Source organism: Dermacentor variabilis, chromosome 4 (assembly GCF_050947875.1).
Source record: "Dermacentor variabilis isolate Ectoservices chromosome 4, ASM5094787v1, whole genome shotgun sequence".
NCBI classification, from domain to species: domain Eukaryota; kingdom Metazoa; phylum Arthropoda; class Arachnida; order Ixodida; family Ixodidae; genus Dermacentor; species Dermacentor variabilis.
The window spans coordinates 143,835,289-143,859,229 of record NC_134571.1 but is presented as its reverse complement, the minus strand read 5'-3'; the positions used below and the strand labels follow the sequence as shown (position 1 = coordinate 143,859,229).

The 23,941-nt window shown below is 46.2% G+C and overlaps 1 protein-coding gene across 1 annotated transcript in view; it reads right to left on the bottom strand.

Annotated features, from left to right (window-relative positions):
• Positions 1-23,941, bottom strand: part of LOC142579874 (MAM and LDL-receptor class A domain-containing protein 1-like) — a 158,256-nt gene that overhangs the window by 70,250 nt on the left and 64,065 nt on the right. The window contains exons 14-20 of the mRNA XM_075690510.1: positions 17,885-18,165; positions 16,816-16,924; positions 15,535-15,651; positions 14,789-14,928; positions 11,974-12,084; positions 6,471-6,687; positions 5,020-5,190 (exon numbers count right to left, since the gene is read on the bottom strand). Coding sequence (XP_075546625.1) covers positions 5,020-5,190; positions 6,471-6,687; positions 11,974-12,084; positions 14,789-14,928; positions 15,535-15,651; positions 16,816-16,924; positions 17,885-18,165 — 1,146 coding nt within the window. The remainder of the gene's footprint in view (positions 1-5,019; positions 5,191-6,470; positions 6,688-11,973; positions 12,085-14,788; positions 14,929-15,534; positions 15,652-16,815; positions 16,925-17,884; positions 18,166-23,941) is intronic.

Sequence of the window (23,941 nt, the reverse complement as noted above, 5' to 3'; positions counted from 1 at the left end):
TGAAGTAGACTTGCAGAGGTTAATGGCGTCGTCCCAGACATTGAAGTCAGCGATACGTTCAAGCTAGCTCAGCCAGTCCTCCGTGTCTTCAAACAGTTATCTGTCAAAGGTATTTAGCGTCCGCGCGTTCTGAACGACAGATAGGTTGGCGTGGGGCTTCCCATGGCGGTTTGAGCTGGCATCGTAGGCGCTCTCTCGACTCAGAGATCTAGTGATGATGATGATGGTTGTTATTATTATTATGATGCTCATGACCTTCATGTCTTTTGCAGGCCTCGTTGCCTTCGGCTGGTTCGATGCACTGGGGTGTCCACGACCGTAGGGCTCGTGTTCCGGCTGCTGGACGGGGTCTGGTGCATGGAGGACGTCGTTGTACCCAGTATTTCCACCAACCTGTCATGTAGACTAATGAGAAAACCTGAATATAGTTTTACTGGTCTATCACATATGATGATGATGAACCTCTGTCATGGCTCGCACCCACTAAGGGCGATAGGCCAAGTTATATGTCAGATATAGCGGTGGCGCGTATAATCAGCTCCTGTTCTACCTCGTCTTCTATACGCTGCTTTTAGGCGAACACCTTGGGACGTTATATATATGTACATATATATATATATATATATATATATATATATATATATATATATATATATATATATATATATATATATATATATATATATATATATATATATATATATATATATATACAGATAAAGCGGTCTGCTCCAGCAGAGTTATAGAAGACGAGGAACGTGAAGGGGAGGATGAAGAAGTTAGAATAACATGGCGGGCGGCACCCGTCTCACTGAAGTTATGTCTTTTATACTGCCGTTCTAGTTAGGAACGCCATATTTTGGCGCAGCCGTGGAAGTGGACATGTGGATGACTTTCTTCGTTAACACAAAGTGACGACCAGACGTATACTTTAGCCGTTACCAAGTGCTAGGTGAGCCAGCCGAAGACCTCGCCTCGGATGTCACAACGGCCAACCTCGTAGAGGTGGTGCTGGACCGAGGTTCTATGAGCCGCGAAGAACTTCAGCAGACGGGATCCGTTAAAGTGGATCTACAGCTGCAGGAGCTTGCGGATTTGGTCCTGGAGCCTTCACAAAGATGCACCCTTAAGCAGGAAACATCGACAGAGGTGAGCCTTATTTTGAATGTCATCGAGCAACAGCAACAAAAGATGACGCATCAGAGCGAACTTATGTCAACTCTACACAGGTTGCATAACCTCGAACGGAACATTGTGGGACCAGGTATATTTGAGAAAAGCTCTGCGAGTCCCAACTACTGGCGTTGGTTTTACAAATACACATCTGAGAAAAATGGGTGACTCTCTGACGATGAGAACATTCATAATATGCGACGCTACCTCAGAGCCACCGCTAGAAAGGGGTATGACATGCTGTTTTTGGATAAGGTACCAGCTTGCTGGAGCAATTGCAAAAGAAATTTTTGGCGTCTTTCCATCAAAACCTTCTTGAAAGTTGGGATGGAGCTCTGCGCTTTACATACCAATGTGGTTCTTTACCGCAATACTTACTCGAAAAACGCACTTGTTGTATGAAGCGGAACCTAAGCTCACATCGCCAGCCGTTACAGCTTTAACTACACATGGGCTATCTGTAGATATACAAAATGAAGTTCAGATAAAGGCACCAGTGACATTTGAAGACCTTCTGCAGTGCATGCAGTTTTTGTTACCAACAGCGGAATCGACACAAGAATTAGAGGCCCGCACCAACAAAAGATATTTCTAATTCAACTGAGCTGAACGTAAAAGATGACTTCAAAGCCTATCAACGAAACGTTCCTCCACCCAGCCCAACATGTAACCTAAAAGAAAGTTCGTATCCCCTTACTCATTGTTTCGAGAGGAGTAGTCAACATGACACACCGAAGGATCTGAGTACACGTCAATAGTTGCCACAGAAACAAGTCAGTGTTTATGAAAAGCCTCAAATGTATGATGACGTGTACGTAGTGCCCACTTGCTTGCCCTGAAGCCATACCTGGACAGGTTCTACAACGTTTACACTGATGATCTCATTATTTATCCAAAAACAAAGAAGGAACACCAAAAACACATTTCACAAGTTTTGAACGTTCTCAGACTTGCACATCTCAAAGTGAACTTCAAGAAAAATGCCTTCTTCAAAGAAAGGGTGGTGTTCCATGGAAGAGTTTTTGACGGATCCACGAAAAGTACAAAGCAGGAATCACTTGAAAGAGTTTCAAAATTAGTAAAACCATATGATATACGCTCACTGCGTGTTTTTCTAGTTCTAGCGGGACATATTTCAGGTCTCCATCAAAGACTATGTCATTAAGACGAGATGTCTCACACGTTTGACGCAGAAAGTTATACCTTACCAGTGGGATCACGAAAGTGAGACTGCGTACGGTGAGCTTGTGAGAATAATATCGTCGGACCCTATCCTGCGGATACCAGACTTCTCCTTGCCGTTTGTACTGAATACAGATGCGTCATATTATGCGACCGGCGCGGTTCTCTACCAGAACTCATCCGAGTCTAACCACCAAAAGTATTATGTATTCGGGTACTACAGCTATACCCTGAAGCCAGCTGAAATAAACTCTTCTACAACAGAAAAAGAAGCACTGGCTGTCTCGAAAGCCGTGCAATATTTTCGAACTCACCTTGAAGGCGCAAAATTCCCCATTGTAACGGATTACCAGGCTCTGCCTCACCTTCTTAGCATGACCCAACCAAGAGGACTCATCACTGGATGAGTAAATTATCTCAAACAGTTCGATTTCGTTATTTCCCATCACCCTGGTCTTCTTCTCAACGACCATAATGCACTGTCCAGGTTACTCATACTGACCATATTTTATTACTCTCAAAAAATTATTCACATGAAGCTTTGGGAGGACACCGAAGAAATTAAGTTTATTGATGGCAAATATCAAGTTCCAGCCACAATGGTTCCCAAAATGCTGCATCTCAACCATGACACCCCAGAGTCCAGGGGACATGATGGTTTCTGGCGCACGTACAATAAACTGCTGAATAGATTTACGTGGCCAGGTATGAAGGATGATACCAGAACTTTCAACCCAAAATGCCATCTGTGCCAGACGAATAAAGTCAATTTCAGGCAACCCACAGATATATGATAAACACAGAGCACTCAAGTATACCGTTTGAATTCGTTGATTTTGATTTGGCAGAGCTCGAAAATAAAGGAGAAGGCATCAGAAAAACACAAGCTTTCTTGCTGGCTATTAATGTACAAGGATGGTTATGGCCAGGGCAGGAAAGGAAGACGCCAACAGCATCATTGTTCTTCTTAAGGCTGGGTGTTTTCGAGACACAACGATGTTAGTGTGTGCCAATTGACCTGCCTTTCAGAGCAAGAAGCTTGCAAAATGGGCGGGAGATAACAGAATGACAATCAAGTTTTGTTCACCATATCACCCAGCTGCTAATGGCCTCGCCGAACGTGATATACGAGACACAAAACAGTACCTAAACATGTGCCCGAACGTTGACGGTGGTTGGAAGTGCTGCCTAGAAGCCGCAGGGAGACATCACAACCGGTGTTGCACGAGTGGTCTTGGATGCAGCCCTCGTTTCGCTGCTTCAGGGACTGCCTATTTTTTTCCGCGGATCGCGAACTGGGCTTTCTTAATAACCCAACGCTTTTTGAGAGCGAGAGAACTGCGAAACAACAACAGGCACATAAACATCGAATGAAGAGAAATTGACAGAAGACGCAGCAGCGACATACCGGACATACAACCCGGTGACTGCGTTCTAGTTCGGAAAGGCAGTGGTACTTCCAATGACAAGTTTTAGGGACCCTCTCAAGTAATCTAGAATGCCTCGCAGCGTAGTATCCTGAAGACCATCTGGTACTTGGGAAACTCTGGGCAAACGGAGTACGCCTCCATCAGCAACGTCCTCAAATTTTACACCAGGAGGTGTAAACAACGAAGTCCGGAGGAGTGAGGCGGTCTGCTCCAGCAGAGTCATACAAGACGAGGAAGAGGAAGAAGAGGAGGATGAAGTTAGAATAAAATAGCGGACGACACCTGTCTCGCTGAAATTATGTCTTTTTACTGCCGTTCTAGTTAGGAACGCTACAATATATACACACATTACAGCGAAGCTGCGAAAGGCTACTATCCCTACTATCGTGTCTGCGTGTAGGAAAAAAATCTCGAAGATAGTAAAATGCCGGGTCGACCCGCGGCGGAGATGACGCAAGTGTTAAGCACTCCCCATACGTGGGCCAATCCCGAAGATTGTGCAACGTCGGGCCGACCCGCGGCGGAGGTGAAGGAGGCATTAAGCATTACCCATACGTGGCCCGATCCCAAGAAAGTGCAATGCCGGGCCGACGAGCGGCGACCCGCGGCGGAGGTGAAGCAGGCGTGAAGCACTCCCGACACGTGGGCCAATCCCGAAGATTGTGCAATGTCGGGCCAACCCGCAGCGGAGGCGCAGTTCGCCATTAAGGAGCCCTAACACGCAGCTTCGCTGGTGATCCTTGTGCACGGAGTGGAAGGGTACCGAGTTTTTATTGTTCTCAAAATGGTTATATTGCTTAACTTATGTGTACGTTTTAGCCCCTTGTTCATGTCACAAAGGATAATCTCTTCCCTTGAATTACAACAAGGGATTAAAAACTTGCGTCACTCTTCTGAATATCCTTGTCTTTGTCAGCCTAAATGTATTTCTACCGACACATACAGCGTTTATGTAATGAGTAAAGGTAAGTTCTCTTGCGTTGCTCTTCATTCTTTCGTGGTGTTTCAACAAAAGTACTTGGTGTCACGGCAACGTTCACCGACCAGAAAGAAGTTCTAAGCGCTAGTTGCTTGACGGGGTTTTATCTGGCTAGTTTTAGTTCAACGTGCACATCTTTAATTTATGCAACAAGCCATCCGGCATGATTCATCTCGCTCCCCAAATGTCCTGGGAATGCAGCGAATATGGAAACATTATTGGTATCTGAAAAATTGCCAATACAATGGTACTTACCCGGCCCATTTCTGTAGTACTGGACGGACAGCTGAGTTCCATCGTCAGGGGCGTCGAATAGAGGGCTGAGAAGCCCTACAGCTTTGGCGGTCGCTGAGATGCTGTCTGCGACCTCTCCGGTAACGTCCGATGTGCCCGTGGTCAGGTCCAGGTAAGCGAATGAAGGGGAATCTGCGCATTGACGTGTCGGAAATGTGCAATTTGGCTAATGAAATTTTCCGCATTTATAAAGCATTCATTGTAAACGAGATTCGTGTGGATCATTCACTTTTTGCCCACAACCACTGAAGGGCGTCGCTTTGCGTATGGCATGTATGAGGTATTTAATTAGTAAAATAACTTACAGCATAGTTACGTATGCGTATACATAGCGCGAACATCCACGCGTTAGCTGTGGTGTGTGCTAGGCGTTGTCACTCCCGACATCTAGCTCACCGAGTCGCTTGGGTGTTTTAAGATCCTGCTTATTTTATGGTATATTTCAGTGTAGCGCATGTTTTTAGCATTCTCGTTTAAACGAGTACCCTCCTCTTCTATCCTCGAAAGTTCGCCTACTTTCTAAAGAGGGAAAGAGAAGTTCAGTGATAAGAAAGTTGGAGAGGTTGGTCTGAGACGCTTGTATCTGGCCTGCTACTCGGCAACTGGACTTTCTAACCCTGCTTTCTGAACATACACTGACGCAGCTCCATGCAGGTGCTATCATCCAGACAGCATCGCTATAGGATGGCGATTTGAACATGATAAATATAATAAAATTATGACATAGTGATGACGACATTAAGAGGAAGAGGACGTGACGACGACGGCAAAACGAGAATCAGATGACCAAGTTAGAATGACGACAATTACATGAAAACACTGGTATGTTCGTGATTGAATAACATCATTCAGATGGAAGGACGTAAATGGAACGACGGAGGTGCTATGACGATGATGGCATGACGAGGATGCAATGGGGACGAGTGTAGGACGACGACGGCATGATGATCACTCTACGACGATGAGGGTATGACGGCGATGAAATGAAATGGCTCGACGATGACTGTATGAATAGGTTGGCGTGACGATTATTGCATGTACCCAGTGACTGGCAACATATCTAGTGGAACATACCCAGCGGCACATATGTATGAAAGCTGTAGACTGCACTATCTCTGGTATCGGCCCGCCCCTGCGGATGGCGTCAAAGGCGCGAAACTCAGTAACGATCTGAGAAAAGCTAATGCTTAAACTGGGACTTAATACTCGAGCAGTTGCTTTCTTCATGGTTTGAACAACCGTAGTGGTTCGAGGGACGTTTTGCGACACAAAACACCGCTTTAACAATGAACGAGGTGGAGGCAACTAGAAGAAAAAAAACTGCGTAATTTCCCGTGGCTGTACGAAGCAGTAAACGTTGGCACGGGAGTCGCGGCAAGTCGTTCAGGTTACTTCGTCGATGCACAACATACCTGTTTCTCGTGGCACTGCTGGCTGCATGCGAGGAGCCTCATACCGACCCGTTCCTACAAGCCAGCGAAAGTCCCCTTGGAACTTGTTGATGTAACCGCAGAGGCCATCGAAGAAGTCGCACTGGACAGGATGGACGCATGGCTCTGGCCGCAGAATGATGTCGTCCAGGCTGATTGGTTCTGTTAGGTTTTCCGAGAATTTTGCGCGGAATGCCACCTGAACGAGAACGAAGAAGCCACAGAGAGTGAATGCGGGCCTAAAAAGCGGACAGCAAAAATTCGCTTCTTGCGTTAAAGCTCCGTACTATCAAGCTAACGTCAATGGCAATTGATTTGCAACGTGTATAGTGTTAATATAACGTGCTATCCGAAAACCTATAAATAGTACAAAATTTGAAAATAATAGTATGATCCAATTAATGATAAAATCATGTGCATACAAAGCACAATGCGCCACAGACAGAATGAACAACTGGCCTGAGAAATTGGACAAATATATCATTGCGGACATGACAAGGGACACAACATAATATTTCAATGGCTAACAGGTCATTCCAACATCAGCGGGAATGAAAATGCCGGCGAAGTCACCGGATCTGCACACGCAAGTGCTCAAATGTGTCTTTGTTCCGCTTTCGCGAACAGACGCTGCAGCTGGGCCGCGATTTATGTCCCGTGAGTGCACTTTCCCCCTGCGGCACTCGAACGTTTTCGCCATGTGTCCTTTTGTGTTCGTTTTCTTCGGACATATAGATGCATACACCGCCTGCGTTGCCCCGACATGAACAGACCATGCTGTACGGTTTGTGGCTAGGCGTTGTATTTACCAACTCTTATGTCTTCCTCATTGAAATGGCCAACAGTCCAGTCTGCAACACATTCAGCTATAAAGAGACGCTCCCACACATTATCTGCGTCTGCCCGCGCTATAGGGCCGAGAGGTAAGTGATGGGCAGAGTGATGGATCAATTGGACAATCGTCCACTCTCAGAACTAAGGGTTCTAGGTCAGTGCTACCAAAGAACATCCCCGCAGAAGACATTCTTAGCGTTACTGATACTTGTGATGTCTAGGAGCCTTCCCCATATACCTTACGAACACCGCCCCCTAACGCTCCATAGTGTACTCTGTTTGTGCTCGCCCATCTTTCTCTCTTTCTCCTTCTTCCTTTCTCTTTCTCTGTTTATCTCCTTACTCCTTCCTCCCGTGCAGGGCAGCCAACCAAAACTACCTTTAGTTACCTCGCTGCCTTTCTATACAATCCTTTTCTCTTTCTCCTCTCTACGTTGGCACTTATTTTCTACTTTTCATGTCCACATTCTAAGGCGCCTTGTGCAGTCATCTACTTAAAGATTGCGTATCTTCCTACAGTTCTTATTACTTAGAGAACGTTGATCATCCAGAGAAGTGGAAAATTAGTACCATATGCACACGCCAGGAAACCATTGGGTCGCGTAAGTTTGCGAACTGTTCAACAATAGGTAGCGCATTTTTGAGTTGTTCGATATTCCATCTGATTAGTTGCGTTCCAATTCCATGCCTTCATATTTCAGGACTATTGACATAAGCTATGTCACAAATGTTTGCATAAATTGTGGTTCTATATACTTTTTCACGCAATAATTCAATACTAGTACACTGGAAATACCTTATATGCGGGCTCACAGCAGCAAAATTTGCTGTGTTTTAAAGCTTGCGCAATATATTTATGGCGTGCCTAATAGGCCACACTAAGTATGTTTTCGATGTTTTTTGCAATGAGCTAGGGCGGTGAGGGCAAAGAAGCTGTTAGCCTTCTGCAATACGCCATCACTTCCCTTAAACTGGTTCTAACGCTTACTATTATCGTTGCCCTAGTCAGAAGGTACTATTTAAAACGCACAAACAGACTCTCGCAACATATATCTTTAGCAAACTTCTTTTTTTTTGTTTTACAAACTCTGTGTATCGCGCTTCCTCATTAAACGAGGGGCTGAGAAAGAGAGAGAGAGAGATAGATGAGATGCAAAAGGCGGGGAAGTTAGCCGGAAACATTATATTCAGTTTGCTACCATGCAGTTAGTAGCAAACTTACCTTAATTTTACCTTAATTTACCTTAACTTACCTTAAACCTTACCTTAATTTACCGTAACTTGGAGAAACCTTAGAGAAACAAGAGAACGATAAAAACAAGAACACAGAGAGCCAGAGAGAGAGAGAGAATAAAGGAGAAAAAATTCAGCAGAACGCATTTCACGATCACTGCCGACGGTAATGCGTCTAGTTTGAAATCAATATAGCGCCACTGCGCATTAGCACCGCCGAAACCAGAGTTACGCATGAGGCGTGTACTGCAGCGGGACTACTCTTTCGCGCTTCCCTAAGAACACTCGGCGGCATCTAGCGCCGCCACAACGAAGCCTGCGCGGGACCTCCGAGATGTATGGTGCGCCGATGCATGCGAACGCTGAGAAACGCGTCATGCGGCAGTCGGGCTCCACTTTCGCTCTTTTTTTTTCCAGGACACGCTGCGCCATCTAGGTACACTGCCGAAAAATCCGCGAGTGGCCTTCGAGAGCAGGAGGGTGCGCGACGGCGCGTGCGAACGCTGTGGATTGTTGGCTGACTCGTCGCACTCCTAATGGCACACTGACAGTGACCGGAGTTGGCGAGAGGATCACTGATGAACGGCACATAAACAGTGCATTGATGGTGGAGCTAGCTAAACCGTTACGAAATATACCCACTGAAAAGAGCGGCACATACCCAGCCTCACGTCACGTGTACAGTGACACACATCAGCGTGAAGGAGGTACGTTGAAGGGCGGCACATATATACACATTGTCACACACTCAGCGATCTATGTCGGTGTGACGGCTTGTTCTAAGCCCTGCTCCGTCAGCACGGCAGCCCAATGCGCTACCCATTCGTAAATGACTACCCAATGATCAAGGTAGACGGAAACATGGTTAGAGGTGCAGATAGATACAGAGTGCGTGAAGTACCCGAGAATACTAACTCATTAAAAAGGACACGCACACGAGAGCCTCCAAGAGCAGAAATGCCGTGGGGTGATCTAATCTATTTCAGAAGAACAGTGGCAGAGGTGATGGGCCCGCTGAGCCCGAATCCGCTTGCGTGAATGAGTGACTTTCTGCTGTATTCCTTACTTCACGCCTAATACGATGACTGTCGTACGTAGGTGTTTCACTGTTTGCCATAGCTTGTTACACTGAGAGGAATAGAATGTTGCGTTCCGTAGAATGAGTTTCGCTGCTCTCTCTCTCTCTCTCTCTCTCTGCGCTTCAATCACGGGTGATTGGTGAAATCACTCTTATCGCTCTTATTAGCTCTACGTCGCCACTCAAGCAACTGGGTGCAGAGGTACGATTACGCTACCATTAAGCGGTGGACAGAGGCTACGATATTGTATTTCAGTGGCTACCTGGACACTGCAACATGACTGGCAATGAATGCGCCGACAAAGCTGCCCGTGAGGCACATAGATAATGTGAAAGAACCTCGATACCATTGTCGAGAATGAATGAAGCGCGGCACCTCAGCGGTCTTGCCCACGTTCTAACTCTATGCAAATGGCATACCCCAGAGTCTACCAACCAACGCCTATATGCCATGGACCCACATATGTAATTACAGCTTTTACCGTGTTTCAAACGACGGGAAGGAACATTACTGTACCGCCTGCGAATAGGAGTTTCTTTTACAAACGCATATTTATTTCTCATTGGAAAGACGCACAGTGCCAATTGCAGCACATGCGTTGTTGAGGAAACCACCAAACATACCTCATGTGACTGCCCCACACAAGAAGAGAGGAGTGCCCTTCGGACAGCTTTGGAGCGCTTAGATGACAGACCCTTTACAGAGGAGAACATATTGGGCCCGTTGCCTCGTGTGTCTGCTATAGGTGCAACGCTACAAAGGCACTGCTGCGTCTTTTGAAATGCACCAGCCTGTGTGACTGCCTGTGACTAACTCAGCGATGAACGGTTGTCAGTGTAACTGGGCAAAGCGTGAACTTCCTTCTTTCTCCTCTTTCAGTCCCCTTTACCCGTTCCCCAGTGCAGGGTAGCCTAAATGGCTCAGCCTGGTTAAGCTCCCTACCTTTCACGAGCAACTGACACGGAGCTTTAGTGCCACTAGACTATGTTCACATAGTAGGTACTCTCGCTGTTTCAGTCCACCGAGGAGCGCATTGTCGCTCGGCTCCACCAAATCGCACGAGAAGCCGCTAGTCCCAGTCGCTGTTAAGCGCATCGTGATTCATCAAGTAACAAAAAAAGCTACAGAAATTTTGAGAATTATCTACTAAAGCCTAAGCATTGTTTGGCTCGGCTGTGGCTTCGCTTTTGCTTACTATTGCTTACTCGCTATTCCTAGCTTATGCGCGCCTACCCTTGGCGCTTGCGATGGCAAGGTATGCTTAGGCTTTAGTGGACAGTTGTCAAATTTTCTCGCCGCATCCGACCGCTTCATTGCAATTGTACCAATTGAGCCGGAGCGCCGGGCGCGAGTGCGCCTCGACGGAGCAGAGTGGTCGAAAGCGATCACTAGCTTCCGCAGTAGTGCATGAGGCGTTGCTTGAGGGGAGAGTACATCGCCGCCATGCCATGTCACCCTCGTTGTCGCTCCCGCAAGCTTGTGTTATGCGCGCGTTACTTGCTCTCTAAAGGTCTGCAGAAAATAGCGCCTCTTCCTCTTCACGATCACACCCTCCACACACGCCCTCGCCTGCGTTCTGAGTGTGCCTCGGTAAGGCCCAATAAAAACGAGCCAAGCATCTGAACACGCCCGCTTTGCCGCGAGATTTTCCTAACTCGAAGGATGCTAAGCAGCGTTTCATTATACATTGGGCCACCCCAAAATCTCAAGCAGGGCCAGACCGAAATTTCTCCTTGGCCCGCCCCCAAATTTCAAGTTCGCCACCGCTAAATTTAAATTGGCCCGCCCCCAAACTTCTAGTCAGCCTACCCCAAAGTTTAATTTTGCCTTCCCGTATATTTCGAGTTGGCCCACGTCCAAATTTTCGTGCCACTGCTGGCACGTTCATCGTCGTCTTCTTCCACAGCTTGCTGGCTCTATATTGAAAGCGGTCGTCTAATGGGAAGAAGGGACGGGCGGATAGTTTTGTGGTTGGGTAACCATAGAAATGCTTGCGCATTTCAAATCCCTTATGCAGTCTGCCTTCTGAACCGAGCCTAAAGATGGGCTCACACGATAGAAACGATCGCTTATTCAGTCCGCAGACCAGCGCTTGGCTGACAAGATGCTAGAGGCGATATGCCTCCAGAATATTGTCTGCGGCTTCTTTCTGTGTATATGATTCGCGGGTACTGAGCCACGACATGGTTGTCGCGCATATTAATTCAGCGATTCGTCGAGTAGTGTAAATCCAGCTGCTCATAACAGGTCTGGTTCGTGTAAGGCTGGTAGGCCGAATAAATAAAAAAGAAATGTTATCGATCGCCGAAGAAGAGTATTTGTTAGATAATAATGCTCACCTTGAATTTCTTTTCCTGTAGGATTTGTGACCGCGCTAGCATCCACTCGTTTCTCGTGTAGGGGGGCTGCTGCCAAACAACTTCACTCTTTCCGTTGACCACGACTTCGACCTGTATGCAATAAAGAAGTGAGCCAAAAAAATGAAAATATTTCATACATACTTTAGCACTTGAGTCATAAATAGATTTTGTGAGAGTATCATGAGAAACCAACAAACAATGACACCAAGGACAACATAGGGGAGAATACTTGTGCCTAATAAATGAAATAAAGAAGCGATAAATTAAGGGCAATGAAAGTCGACGGAAAAACAACTTGCCGCAGGTGGGGAGCAATCCCACAACCTTCGAATTACGCGTCGATGCATTACGCGTGCGTGCGAGCATCGCACGCGTAATGCGAAGTTGTGGGATCGTTCCCCACCTGCGGCAAGTTGTTTTTTCATCCACTTTCATTGCCCTTAATTTATCACTTCTTTATTTCATTTATTAAGCCCAAGTAATTTCCCCTACGTTGTCCTTGGTGCAATTGTCCGTTGGCTTCTCATGGTATAACTAATAACAATCGGGCTCGTCTGTTAACCACCTTTCTTCTCGTTTTGTAAGAGTCCGTGAGACGGCTGAACAAAGCGCTGCAGTTTACCGGAATGGCGAATAATTCATAGTCACGCAAAGATAATAGAATCGTGATAAACTAAGTACGGCTTGTAGTATTATGGCTCGTATAAAATGCCGATGCTTACTTAGTAAACACGCTTGGTGCTTTGGGCCAGTGCACAACGGTGGTTTGATGAGAACCAGCCATGGTAGGTAACGTGGATATGGCATTAGGTTGCTTAGCACGAGGATGCGGATTCGACATCGCACACGGTGGCTACTTTTCAATAGCATCGAAGCGCAAAAAATATCATCATCATCATCATCATCATCATCTGCCTGGCTACGCCCACTGCAGGGCGAAAGCCTGTCTTAGAATTCTCCAACTACCTTGGTCATGTGATAATTGTGGCCATGTTGTCCCTGCAAACTTCTTAATCTCATCCGTCCACCTAACTTTCTGCCACCCCCAGCTACGATACCCTTCTCTTGGAATCCAGTCCGCAACCCTTATTGACCATCGGTTGTCTTCCCTCCTCATCACATTCCCTGGCCATGCCCATTTCTTTATCTTGATTTCAACTAATATGTCATTGTTTGTGTGCTTATATTTAGGTACACGTTAAGCAACCTGAAGTGATAAAAAAAAATGGAGTTTCCCACTACGGCGCAACTCATGATCATATCGTAGTGTTGGCGCATAAACCTGAAGTACGTTATCTTTTTTTGGCTTGATCAGGAGCGCCGACAGCAAGGAGCGCGCATGCTTTTCCCGGAGCGAAGCTTCCGTTCACCACTTCACTCCGTTTCATTCCCTTCACCATTTAACATTTCCGAAAGTGAACAAAACACGAGACATCCAATACCGGGTGAGCGGGAAGACAACGTTTATCACTGCAGCAGTGCTCCCGCTTAAAGTGGTCGGCCTTGCTCTCATCCTCACATGATTTCCGTCGGAAGTGGATCACATCACGTGCCCTAAAACATTTGGACCGCATGCAGAGCGGGCTCGGTGAGCTTCGCAGAGTAAACCAGGGAAATCGCTAGGCTTCTTTATTGAAACGACCTGATCATTTGCTTTAGCTGTCCGTAAAAGTATTTATGATCTGCACATTTCGTATCTTGACGAAAAATTAGTTAAGTGCCCTGTTATTGTTGTTTATTGTTTAATTTCTTGCCTTCTTTCTGACTGATTCTCCTTTCCTCTATTGTACTACGTACATTTGTATTCTATGCTTCCAATAAAAAAGCTTTGGTAATTTCTGCCTCCGTGTCTTTCTTTATTCGTGCTTCAATAACATAAATATTGCCAAGGTAGCCCAGCTGTCTCCACTTGTGCAACGCATATATCGACTGTTGTTCGCAACTAATGCGCCCATTTCTGCATGTTATGTGCACAACGCCGAGGTGGCCCAGTCATGCCAAGTTCTTTCGATGTTGTCGCGTGCATTGCGAAAACGTTTCTGTTGATCGGCTGTCAACACTTTGCTTGCCACGTTCTGGCTTCTTGCACCACGTGTGGTTTGTGTGCGTTTTATATAAAAAAGGCAATCTTCGTCAATGTCCTTCCCGAACTGAAAAATTGTCGTAGCGGTCGGTAGTGCAAAAGTGTTTGTGCGGATAACACCTTACATGATGGAAACTACAGAGAAATGTGAGGAAAACACAGGAAGCCATCAGCTATCGCAGGACGCGGCCTGCTTCGCCCAGCCGCCGCAGCCGGAGTAAAAGAGGAGAAGCACACTAACCTGCCCCCCCCCTCCTACCAAGCACACATCTCACCATTCCGTTGCTTGCGCGCGTGGAAAGAGGGCACTCACCATCTCCTCGATGTTGTCGCACTTTTACTTTATACAGAACATCACGACGATGCCGACGGTGGAAATTCGCCTGGAGTGTCCATATAATTGCTATCGCAATAAGAAGAGGTCGAGAGGACGGAACACTACTCTGTCTTCGTTCTATACTTTCCTTCATGCAAACAGACCTGCAATATTGCATATCACCTATATATAAAAAAATTTCTCTTGCTCAAGTACTTTTTCATGCCTCTTTTCGGTAATATTTCTGGTTAATCTTCAGCCCCGCTTTCAAGAACTCCGAAAACACCAGCGTTGCCATTAGCGTGCAATTTCTTTTACTTCTTTTTCGTAAAGATCCTGACCCGCTCGCGCTAAGAATAAATTTAGCCCTAGATTCTTGGCATCTACTACATCACCTGTAAGAGAGCGGCGCTCTTTCCAGCGGGCAAATACCAAAACTCGATGCACTGAGGCTGCTTCTGGCCTGGCCATTCTGGACTGGTGACAGTGGCGCCAGCGGGCGACGCCGTGCGCTGCGTCGCAGTGAGGACGAAGACTGCGAAAAACCAAACGGCAGGCTTCGCTGAAGGAATTTCAAACGTAACGGCTGATGTGCCTCCTTTCGCTTCTCCATTTCCCAGTGCGTAAAGTCGTTCTCGTTACATTAAAACAGGCAGGCCAAACTTGACGCATCACCGAAAGGAGGACTTAGTATTGGGTTTAAGTTTATATCTCGCTACACACGCGGTATTCGTCGAGTCATAAGTTGTGATTGTGCCGGTTGTGATATACACATTTCTCACGACAGATGTTTAGTTTTGAAAATATTCACGAGTACCTTCAAAAGATCGTCGTCACTGTGTTTTATGTCCCCTTTATAGGACAAAGGCCACACCAGCGAACACTAATTGCTCTGGCTCCTTTCAGCTGACTACGTGCCATACATGCAAAGTGCCCTATCCCATAACACCACCTAATCATTTACCTTCTGCTGCTGCGTATTCTTGGCACTCGTTCTGTTATTCTATAATATACCACTGGTTTCGTGTTCCGCTAGAGTAAAAGAATGGGTGCAGGTGACATAGGAGCGCCTGTGCATTTGAAACAACCCTTCTCTTTGTTTTTACGCGCTAAAAAGAATGAAATGAGGAAATTAACGTACCGGAGTTGACAGGTCCCGAAATTGGGTCCAATGCAATATGTGCGCTTGATTTTTGTTCCCGCCACCATCCGCTGTCAACCACCCAGTCACAAGTGTCAAACTCAAAATCACAGTAACCTGCAACAGTACAATCAGTGGTCGTTGGTGAACTATAATATGCATTCGGCTGCAAAGACAAAACGGTTATAAGGATACAGTGCTCATATCATTTCACATTAGCCGATGATGATGTCAGGACACTGCGTAAAGGTTGGCGTAAAAATGAGATCATTGTTTTTGCTTCGGGTAAACTAACAATGCAGCTACCATTTCAGCGAGAGCATAAACAGGGAAATCATACTGCAGATTCATTGTGAATAAAGCACCAAAGCAGAAGCGAATAGAAAGACGGATCCGCATATAACTAGAGCAGCTGTTTACCTTCCAATCTATCCGTGTGTTCGTCCCTTCGCTGTTTGGACACAAGCAGGTTCCCGGTTTCTTGTTGTTGTTTTTAGCATAGTTTTCATCGCGCATGAAATTCTGAATGCATTGGATCTCGTGCGATCACGAAAGGCAAGCAGCGTTGAGTTAATTCGTAACTTTAGAAGAGAATGCGATTGAGAAAGGGAGCACAGATGATCCCCGTTCTGCTGCAAGGTGTTACAGTTGTCCGGCTAAAGTGGGACACTTACGACGTCCGAGACGGGTATTTCCCCAACCGCCACATACGTGCGCCGACATGCCCGTACCGACACACACAGACTATAGATCTCGTGCGTAGTATGAAGTATGAAGCTGGTTCAATGCCGCAGAAAGGTCGCAGGTTAATTGTAAGCTATGTTTATGAACTGACCTTAAAATGTATTGCATAGTAATCTCATATTGTGATCTGTGAGAATGCGATATCATTTTATTGTTTCGGTTTCGGTTGTTTTAACGACATCTCATATTTCGCTACGGTACACTGAGCTCAACCTGTTAACACTACTTTGCAGGCTAGGAGAGTAGGTCTGCTACTAAATTGCTTTTGCGTGCAATGCACGTCGATTGAGAAGTAGTGGTAGCGAACCCATGTCGCCGTCATGGGATTCTTAGTTCGAACCAATCTAATCACTGTGACTGTATTTTTGTCTTACCTTTAGTTCGTGCGGCTTTGAGGCCGGTTAGACAGATTTATCGCTTTTAAGAAAACATTACGCTGACACGCAGGCAAGCCGCCACACCATTTTCTGTACAACATTTCAGTCACGCAAGAGCGAGTCCTGAGAACAACCACCAGCAAAGGAAAATTACACTTACCCCGCCCGTCCGTAAGCACGTCGCATTTTCCAGAGGTAAAATTCATAGGTCCCAGAGCCAGCCCAGTTTCCCTGTTCATTGACTTTTCGCTCGATACGACGAAGACAAGCTGAGTCATGGTAACAAAAAAAATTATAAGGAACGGCAACATCAGAGTCCATCCTGCTTGCGGCGCTTGATTCTCTGCTTGCAAAGTTGATACAAATACTGGAAAAGTTGAATCCACCTTGTCACTTTCTAGACCGCTAATCTCTAACAAGGACGTTCCCCGAAGCGCAAGGCTTTCTTGCAGCGAACTTCATAAGGAGAATAGCATTACACTCTAATTTGTGGGAAGTGTCAGCACAGAGAAGACGCTGGCCAGTACCGAATGCACCAATAAGGCTGCCTGTGGCAGCTCTTGAGCAGAACCTATAGAGCAGTTAAAAACGTTTCCTTCTTTTAAGGTGCAAAGATCTGGACATTTGGTGTAGACTCTGACAGGTTGTTCTGCGTTTTGTGGCTCCAAATTGAGCTGTTTTTTTTTTCATCTTTGTTCATTTCGTGTACTTAAAAAGTAAAGGTCGGTATTATCCCTAATGTCTCTTTTGATGGCGAACCTAGAACTTTTCTCGAAAGCTGGTTGCACTGGCACCCAAATTTTCAATTCAATCTTTTTACGGTTGATTCTGTAACAGATGCTATTCCCGAATAAGATATACTAATTTGGGTCAGCACAAAAGAAAGTTCAAATATTCAGGGTGCCTAACCGTTAAAGAAGACCATGCCTATAATAGTGAAAATGAAACAAGTGCGCGGTAATGTGTACTGTCCGATGGAAAGTGTCGTTACACTCTCTCTTTTCGGTATATTGAAAGAAAAGGAGCCGCAATCAAAAATATTTGTAAACGTGACAAGTCCTCGCCCCTTATAGGGTAATCGTCGTCAGGGGAACTATTCTCGCTTAACTGCCTTTCGGCACTGTCTTCGCTACTGTTAAAGACGTACGGTGGTCAAATCAAAGTACGGCCGGGATTTTAAATGCAAGCATGAGCGCTGTTGCTGAATTAGTGACCCGAGCGCGGCTTACCTTGTTGTGGACGCTGTCGAGGCTCACCGTCCTGCGCACGTTGTACCAAATATCTGCTGTGGTGCGGCCCCGCTGGAACAACAGCGGCGAAGAGGTGTGCACCCCGCTCGAGGCTGGCGACTTGACGACCGTGAGCCTCAGCACGGCGCCCCGTCCACCGAACATGTGGTACCAGACCGAGAAACACGCTAATTCTGACTGGGGTCCCACCATAGTGGAGTAAAGCTGCACTGATCCCTGGTTGCTGTTCAGATTTGTTCCTTCCAGGTATGCGATGTTGCCTGCGTCGAAACAAGAAGCATTTTCGAGAAATCAAATGCTTGTTATAGTCGGATCAACTTAATTCAACCATGACGCCCCGGCCACGCCCTCATAACCGCCATCCACTGTTCCTCTGCGACGCTGCAAATAAGTAGTACTTCGCACTTTTCCCGTTACCTGAATTAGGCGGTAACCAGAAAAATGAAGTTTATATTCGCGTAATTTTATACGTTTTCACATGTCTGTTACAGTAGAATGGTGAAAGCCTAATTCTTCATTGAATTGCAATAAAACACTTGCAACGCAAAAACCCGTCGTGTGCCACATATCTTCACAAGAAGCAAGAGCCACAATTTGTCACACTTTTGTGCAAGATTGCAGATGCTGTTACGTTTTACAATAGAGGTTTATATACAATAATTATTCTTACCGTTTACTGCGTTATAAAAAATATTGTCTTCACAAAGTGAATCAGGTCTTAGACATAGTCCAGATGTCAATATGGACCTCTCTCCTGCAGAAGCGTTTCTCGCTGAGCACGATTATGCATCTGCCGTTCCTGCTTCATCGAGCTCATCTTCATCCACTGCGCCGTCATCAGGTACGCCTCAGGCGTACCAGGCTACTCCAACGACACCGAGCCAGTTGTTCCAAATAAACAGCAGTGGGAATGCCCTCTGCAGTCGCGCTCAGCAAGTTTTGCTGAATGTGCATATGAGGGTATATGTAGCTACGAAATGTAAAACCGAATGTTACGATCACACAGATTTGCGAGCGGGTGAGCGAATGAACCGGTGTGAGCTTACGCAAATTTGTGATGTCAGACGCACTGCCAAAAACATGGACGGAGAACTACGGACGCCTCCACGGAAGCGGCCTAGAGGTGTAGACTGCAAGAGGCGCCTACGTACTTACGACAGCTTCACACTGACCGCACTAACGAACTGCGTTCACGGCATTTTACACCGCAACGAGATCCCCACAGTGCAGAAGATTGCTGCGGAATTAGCATCCGCGAACACAGACCTGCCGACCTTTCGCCATGGACCATCCACCACCTTCTCCTGGACATCCGCTCCAAGATCGAGGAACGTGGGAGGAACTGCTTGCTCATCGAGCGCGAAGATTGTTGCGGTGAGAGTACAAGTATATTTACGAGATTGCTCGATACAGGGAAGAAGGGCGTATGATTTCATATCTTGATGAAACATGGGTCACTGCTAGGCACACAGTGAGTAAGGGTTGGGCTAATAAGACAGTCAAGTCGCCACGCGACATGTACTAGCGCCGGCTTAACAACGAGGCAGAAGCAAGCGTCGGAAAAAGTAAAGCGGCTGATCGTGACTCATGTTGATAGTGAGGACGGATTGGTTGATGGTTGCCTGGATCTGTTCCTGGGAAAGAAGACTGGTGAGCGCCCCAAGGAAATGGGGGGACAGCCATTTCGAGACGTGGGTCAGTTCGGTCATCGATAGGCTGCCACCTTGAAGCGTCATTGTCATAGACAATGCGTCCTACCACTCCAGGCACCTGGAGGAAATCCCGTCGCTGTCATTGAGCAACGCAGAGATCAAAGACTGGGTGGGCTCGAAAGCGACCTATACCGTGCCGCCATTACCATGAAGCAGCTGCTTGACACTGTCGCCACCGTAAAGACTAAGTTAATCAAGTACCGGTTCATGCAGCCACTGAAAGTGCTGGCTTTGTTGTCCTCAGGCGCCCTCTATATGACTGTGAATTTAACCCCATAGACCACATTTGGGCACAGATTAAGAATGGAATGGCAGCGAAGAGCACAACATTCAAGACCAAGCATGTGCACAACCTCCGCCTTGCTGAAGTGGAGAAAGTCACCACAGATAACGGGGCCACGGCTGTACATCATGTGAAGGGAGTCGAAACACACTTCTGGGTGATGCGTGAGTATATGGACAAGGTGGGAGCCAGTCGTCATCAGCCTGGGAACTTATAACAGCACGTCTAAATCGGAGAATTCTGGCACTGAGCCAGAGAGCACAATGCCAGAGAGAGGTACATTACCCGTACTCATGTTACTTGTAGGGATCAGCTCATTTTGTATGGATTAGTGTACCCACAATCACCTCTCCGCAGTATGCCTCCTGGGCGGTACTCAACCGTAGATATCGGGCATGTTCTGTATCTCTTCGTGAGCCCTCCCAATGGGCTCCAGCGATGAATGATCAAGTTAACACCTGAGAAAGGAAGAAATGTAAATGTTTGGCATTCAATGCTATGTATGTACGTATATCTGCTCATAGGTGTATGTTGTCCTAGTGTAAAGCATGTTCTTTTGTCGCACTGAAGCCACTGGTTCTTGTGTCTCTTCACTCGTGCCCAGCACCGCATGTTGGTTGAATGGAAAAATAGGCACAAGGTCCATCTACTAGCCTCTGTCTCAAAGATACCTTGCCACAACAAAAAATTAGCACAAACAACAGTGAAAAGTTGACCCAGCAACATTGCTACGTGGACTGCTATATAAGTGTGCTCTGCATAAATTACCTTTGTTACGATATTACATCCGATGAATAAATATTACCTGTTTATATCATCCAACTGCCTAATGCAGCTCAAACAAGCACCCATCTTGGGCTCAATAACTTTGCAAATGTCTCGTCACATGCAGCTTGCTTTTTGAATGTGCAACAGTACGATTATGTTTGCAGTACTTTGTTCATTGTATTTGCTAATCAAGGATACTAGGCCTTTGACATTTGCTGCTTATATGAACACCTGTGCACACTGTCATGTATGGTATGGTATGTGATATTTAAACTCTGGATGCTGCGCATGGGCTATCAGGAACGCAGTGTACAGCTGTTTAGCTGCATTGCCAGTTGCAGTAACATCATGTGTGAGCTCAATATAAGGCAATGTTTGCCTAGAGCATGAATCAGACATGGAGCCAAGACACTTGAAACGAATTCACTACCATTTAGTATTCATGGTTACCGAAACCAATTGCTTGCTCTGGGGCCCTATAACGTAAAACTATTCCAATATGTTTCTATGCCAATCTCCTGACGTCAAATTTGCGTAACCACCAACGCAAGCACCGGGCGGTCACCCGCAGCGTTGTCTGAACAGACCAATCAAACACTCTCCTCGTTCATAGGAAGTCACTTTTGTTTGCTTGAAAAACGAATAACATTGCCTACACTAAGCGGCTTGTCGTATCTAATTGGCTGACAAGAGGCGAGGAGAACGCTCAAGTGGAGAGGGATTCGATGGGGCCGAGTCACTGCACTGAAAGTCGATAACCGGATGAAGAGGGTGGTGCCGGCGTCTACGATTGGTCGGCTTTCCCTTACTTAGCTTGAGGTGGCTGGTCGAAAATCGCGGCGGCATGCAACGGAAGCTCAAGAATGACGCTAAAACGCACCCTCAGTAAAGAAGAGTTGGCAGAATGAGGTGATAAACGTGCCGAAAGTGCTCGAAAATGTTACACGGCCACGCAAGCGGTTTTATTATACGCAAATAGACCCATGCTCTCCGGCAGGTGCGAGTAGCCGGCGTCTGAGCGATCGGCGGCAGCTATCTTTTAGTCCTTTTGGAACGGTGCAGCCAGCGGCTATTCCGAAGAAAATTCAGTTTTGTTCGGCATATTAATGCATCTTTATCGCGTACACGTCACTTTGACGCGGTGAGTTCTTGCGGTTTTGTGACGTTGCGTGAAAGGCAGGTGAAGTGGGTGCAGCCCGAAAACACTTTACCGATAGCCGAGGGCTAATGGCGAAAAAGGGTCGAATCAGAAATGACTGTTTTTCTTTTTTCTGTCAAATCATGCATAATCAGTGTGTACACATCATATCATACGGGGAGGTATCGCGGTTTTCGTGACGTCGCGTGACAGACAGGTGAAGTGGGCGGCGGTCGAAAAAAGTTTTTGACCAATCATGGAGGGCTGATAGCAGAATTGAAATAGAAAAGTTTGGAATAGTTTTACGTTATAGCGCCCCTGTACTACAAAAGTGCATCGCACATTTGACCTGGGCCATTATGATTATTAGAGAATTATTCTGGTGATTCTTCTTAAGGCTGTGCAAAGACTTTATTTATGCATAATATAATTGCACAGCGGTCTCCAATCGCCAACTGCAGGTTGTGAACTCTTGGCGACATTGCATAAGTGGCAAAAGCGACACATCGTTAATGAAAGACGCCTTAGTGGAGCACTCTGGAACAATTTCTACTACCTGGAATTCTTAAACGTGTACTGACATCGCACAGCAAGCAGGCGCCTTGCGTTTCGCCTCCATCGAAACGTGGTCGCTGCGGCTGGGATTGCACCCATCCCCGGGCTCAGCAGCGAAGTCAGCCCGCCGCGACAGCGTTCACTGTTGCACAGCGCCCAGAAATCATGAAACCGAGCTCAAAATTATGTGCCTTTAGATAATGCTTCACAACTGCGCTATCTCAAAAGGGCGTCTGCAACGCCAGCGGCCAGTTTAGAAAGCACGCCAGGAAGCCGACAGTGGTTCTTCAGTGGTCCTGCCGGCCACGAGAAATTGCAATCAAACGTAATTTAGACTGACCTTAACGGTATGGGTTTTACGATCCGATGAATGCGTAAAAGCAACTGAATTTAGATTGAGTCCTCAAATTATAGCACATGTCGCCGAAAATTATTTCTGAACGGGTGATACAACACTCATGATGAATAAGGAGAGACCTGGCTTTAGGGTGGAAAGTAAGGAACTGCAAGGTCGTCGAAAATACTTTCTTGCTTCGCTGCAACTGTTTGTTGTCAAGAAGGGTTTTTAGTTGGGCTTGTTGGTGCATAGTGGCTTTTGTGGGAACTGCGCGGCGACGGGACAAGAAAGGAAAGAAAATCGAGCGCAAACTTGACAATATGAATTGTCAAGTTTCACTTCAGTTGGAAGTGGAGTTGCATGAGTAATAAAACGGACTCAGCAGTGAAATGAACTGTACCGCGGACTTTTGAAGAGTTGAATGATCTGACTCCATACACTTTGTCCATGTCTGTTGCACACCTCATATCTTCCGCCGGCGGAAAGACTCTCCAATAAAAGCAAACGCCCCGGCGTTATCAAGTACGACGCGATCTTGGAAAGGTCACATGAAAACGATTTTTTTTTTGCTTCTGTGATTGGCAGGTGGAGTAACGCGAACCTGCGCGGTCCGTGTGCTTTGGTTGCAAACTGCCTTTCTCTTTAAGTTGTGTCCTACTATAGTCATAAATAACCACAGAAAATGTCTACATTCAGGGGCCCTGAACTCACCTCAGAGTTTTCTGAGGGGTCCAGGATATAATAATACAATTTCAGCCAATGTAAAACACATGCAGTATTGCTCATCCATCAGTCATTCGGTATAAAGAAGAACTCAGTGCGAAAAAAAAAATTCTCGCTTTGCTCAAGCTGTCGACCTCATTTAGCCTGGAAATGTCCCGCAGGCTGATCATATGATAATACAAGTGTTATGGTTGTTATCTTTACTATGCCGATAGCGAGTTATTTTCGAGTACAAGGCAACAGCTCCATTGAGACATTGCACTAGTGAGCGTTACGTACGCACGTCTTACACGGCATGTTTATTGCATCATATTTTTTATTTTTTTATTTTATTTTTATTTATATTGGTTTAAGTGTCATGTGTAGCACATTATTTGAAGGGTGCGAACGCTTACAGCGGATACAACAAAGAAAGCCGAATTTGACTTTCATCCGGCGTGTACCACGAAGCCACAAAAAAAGAAGAAACACCTACACGGATTTCTCAGAACGAAAGCTTCGTTCTTGTAGAAAAATTCAT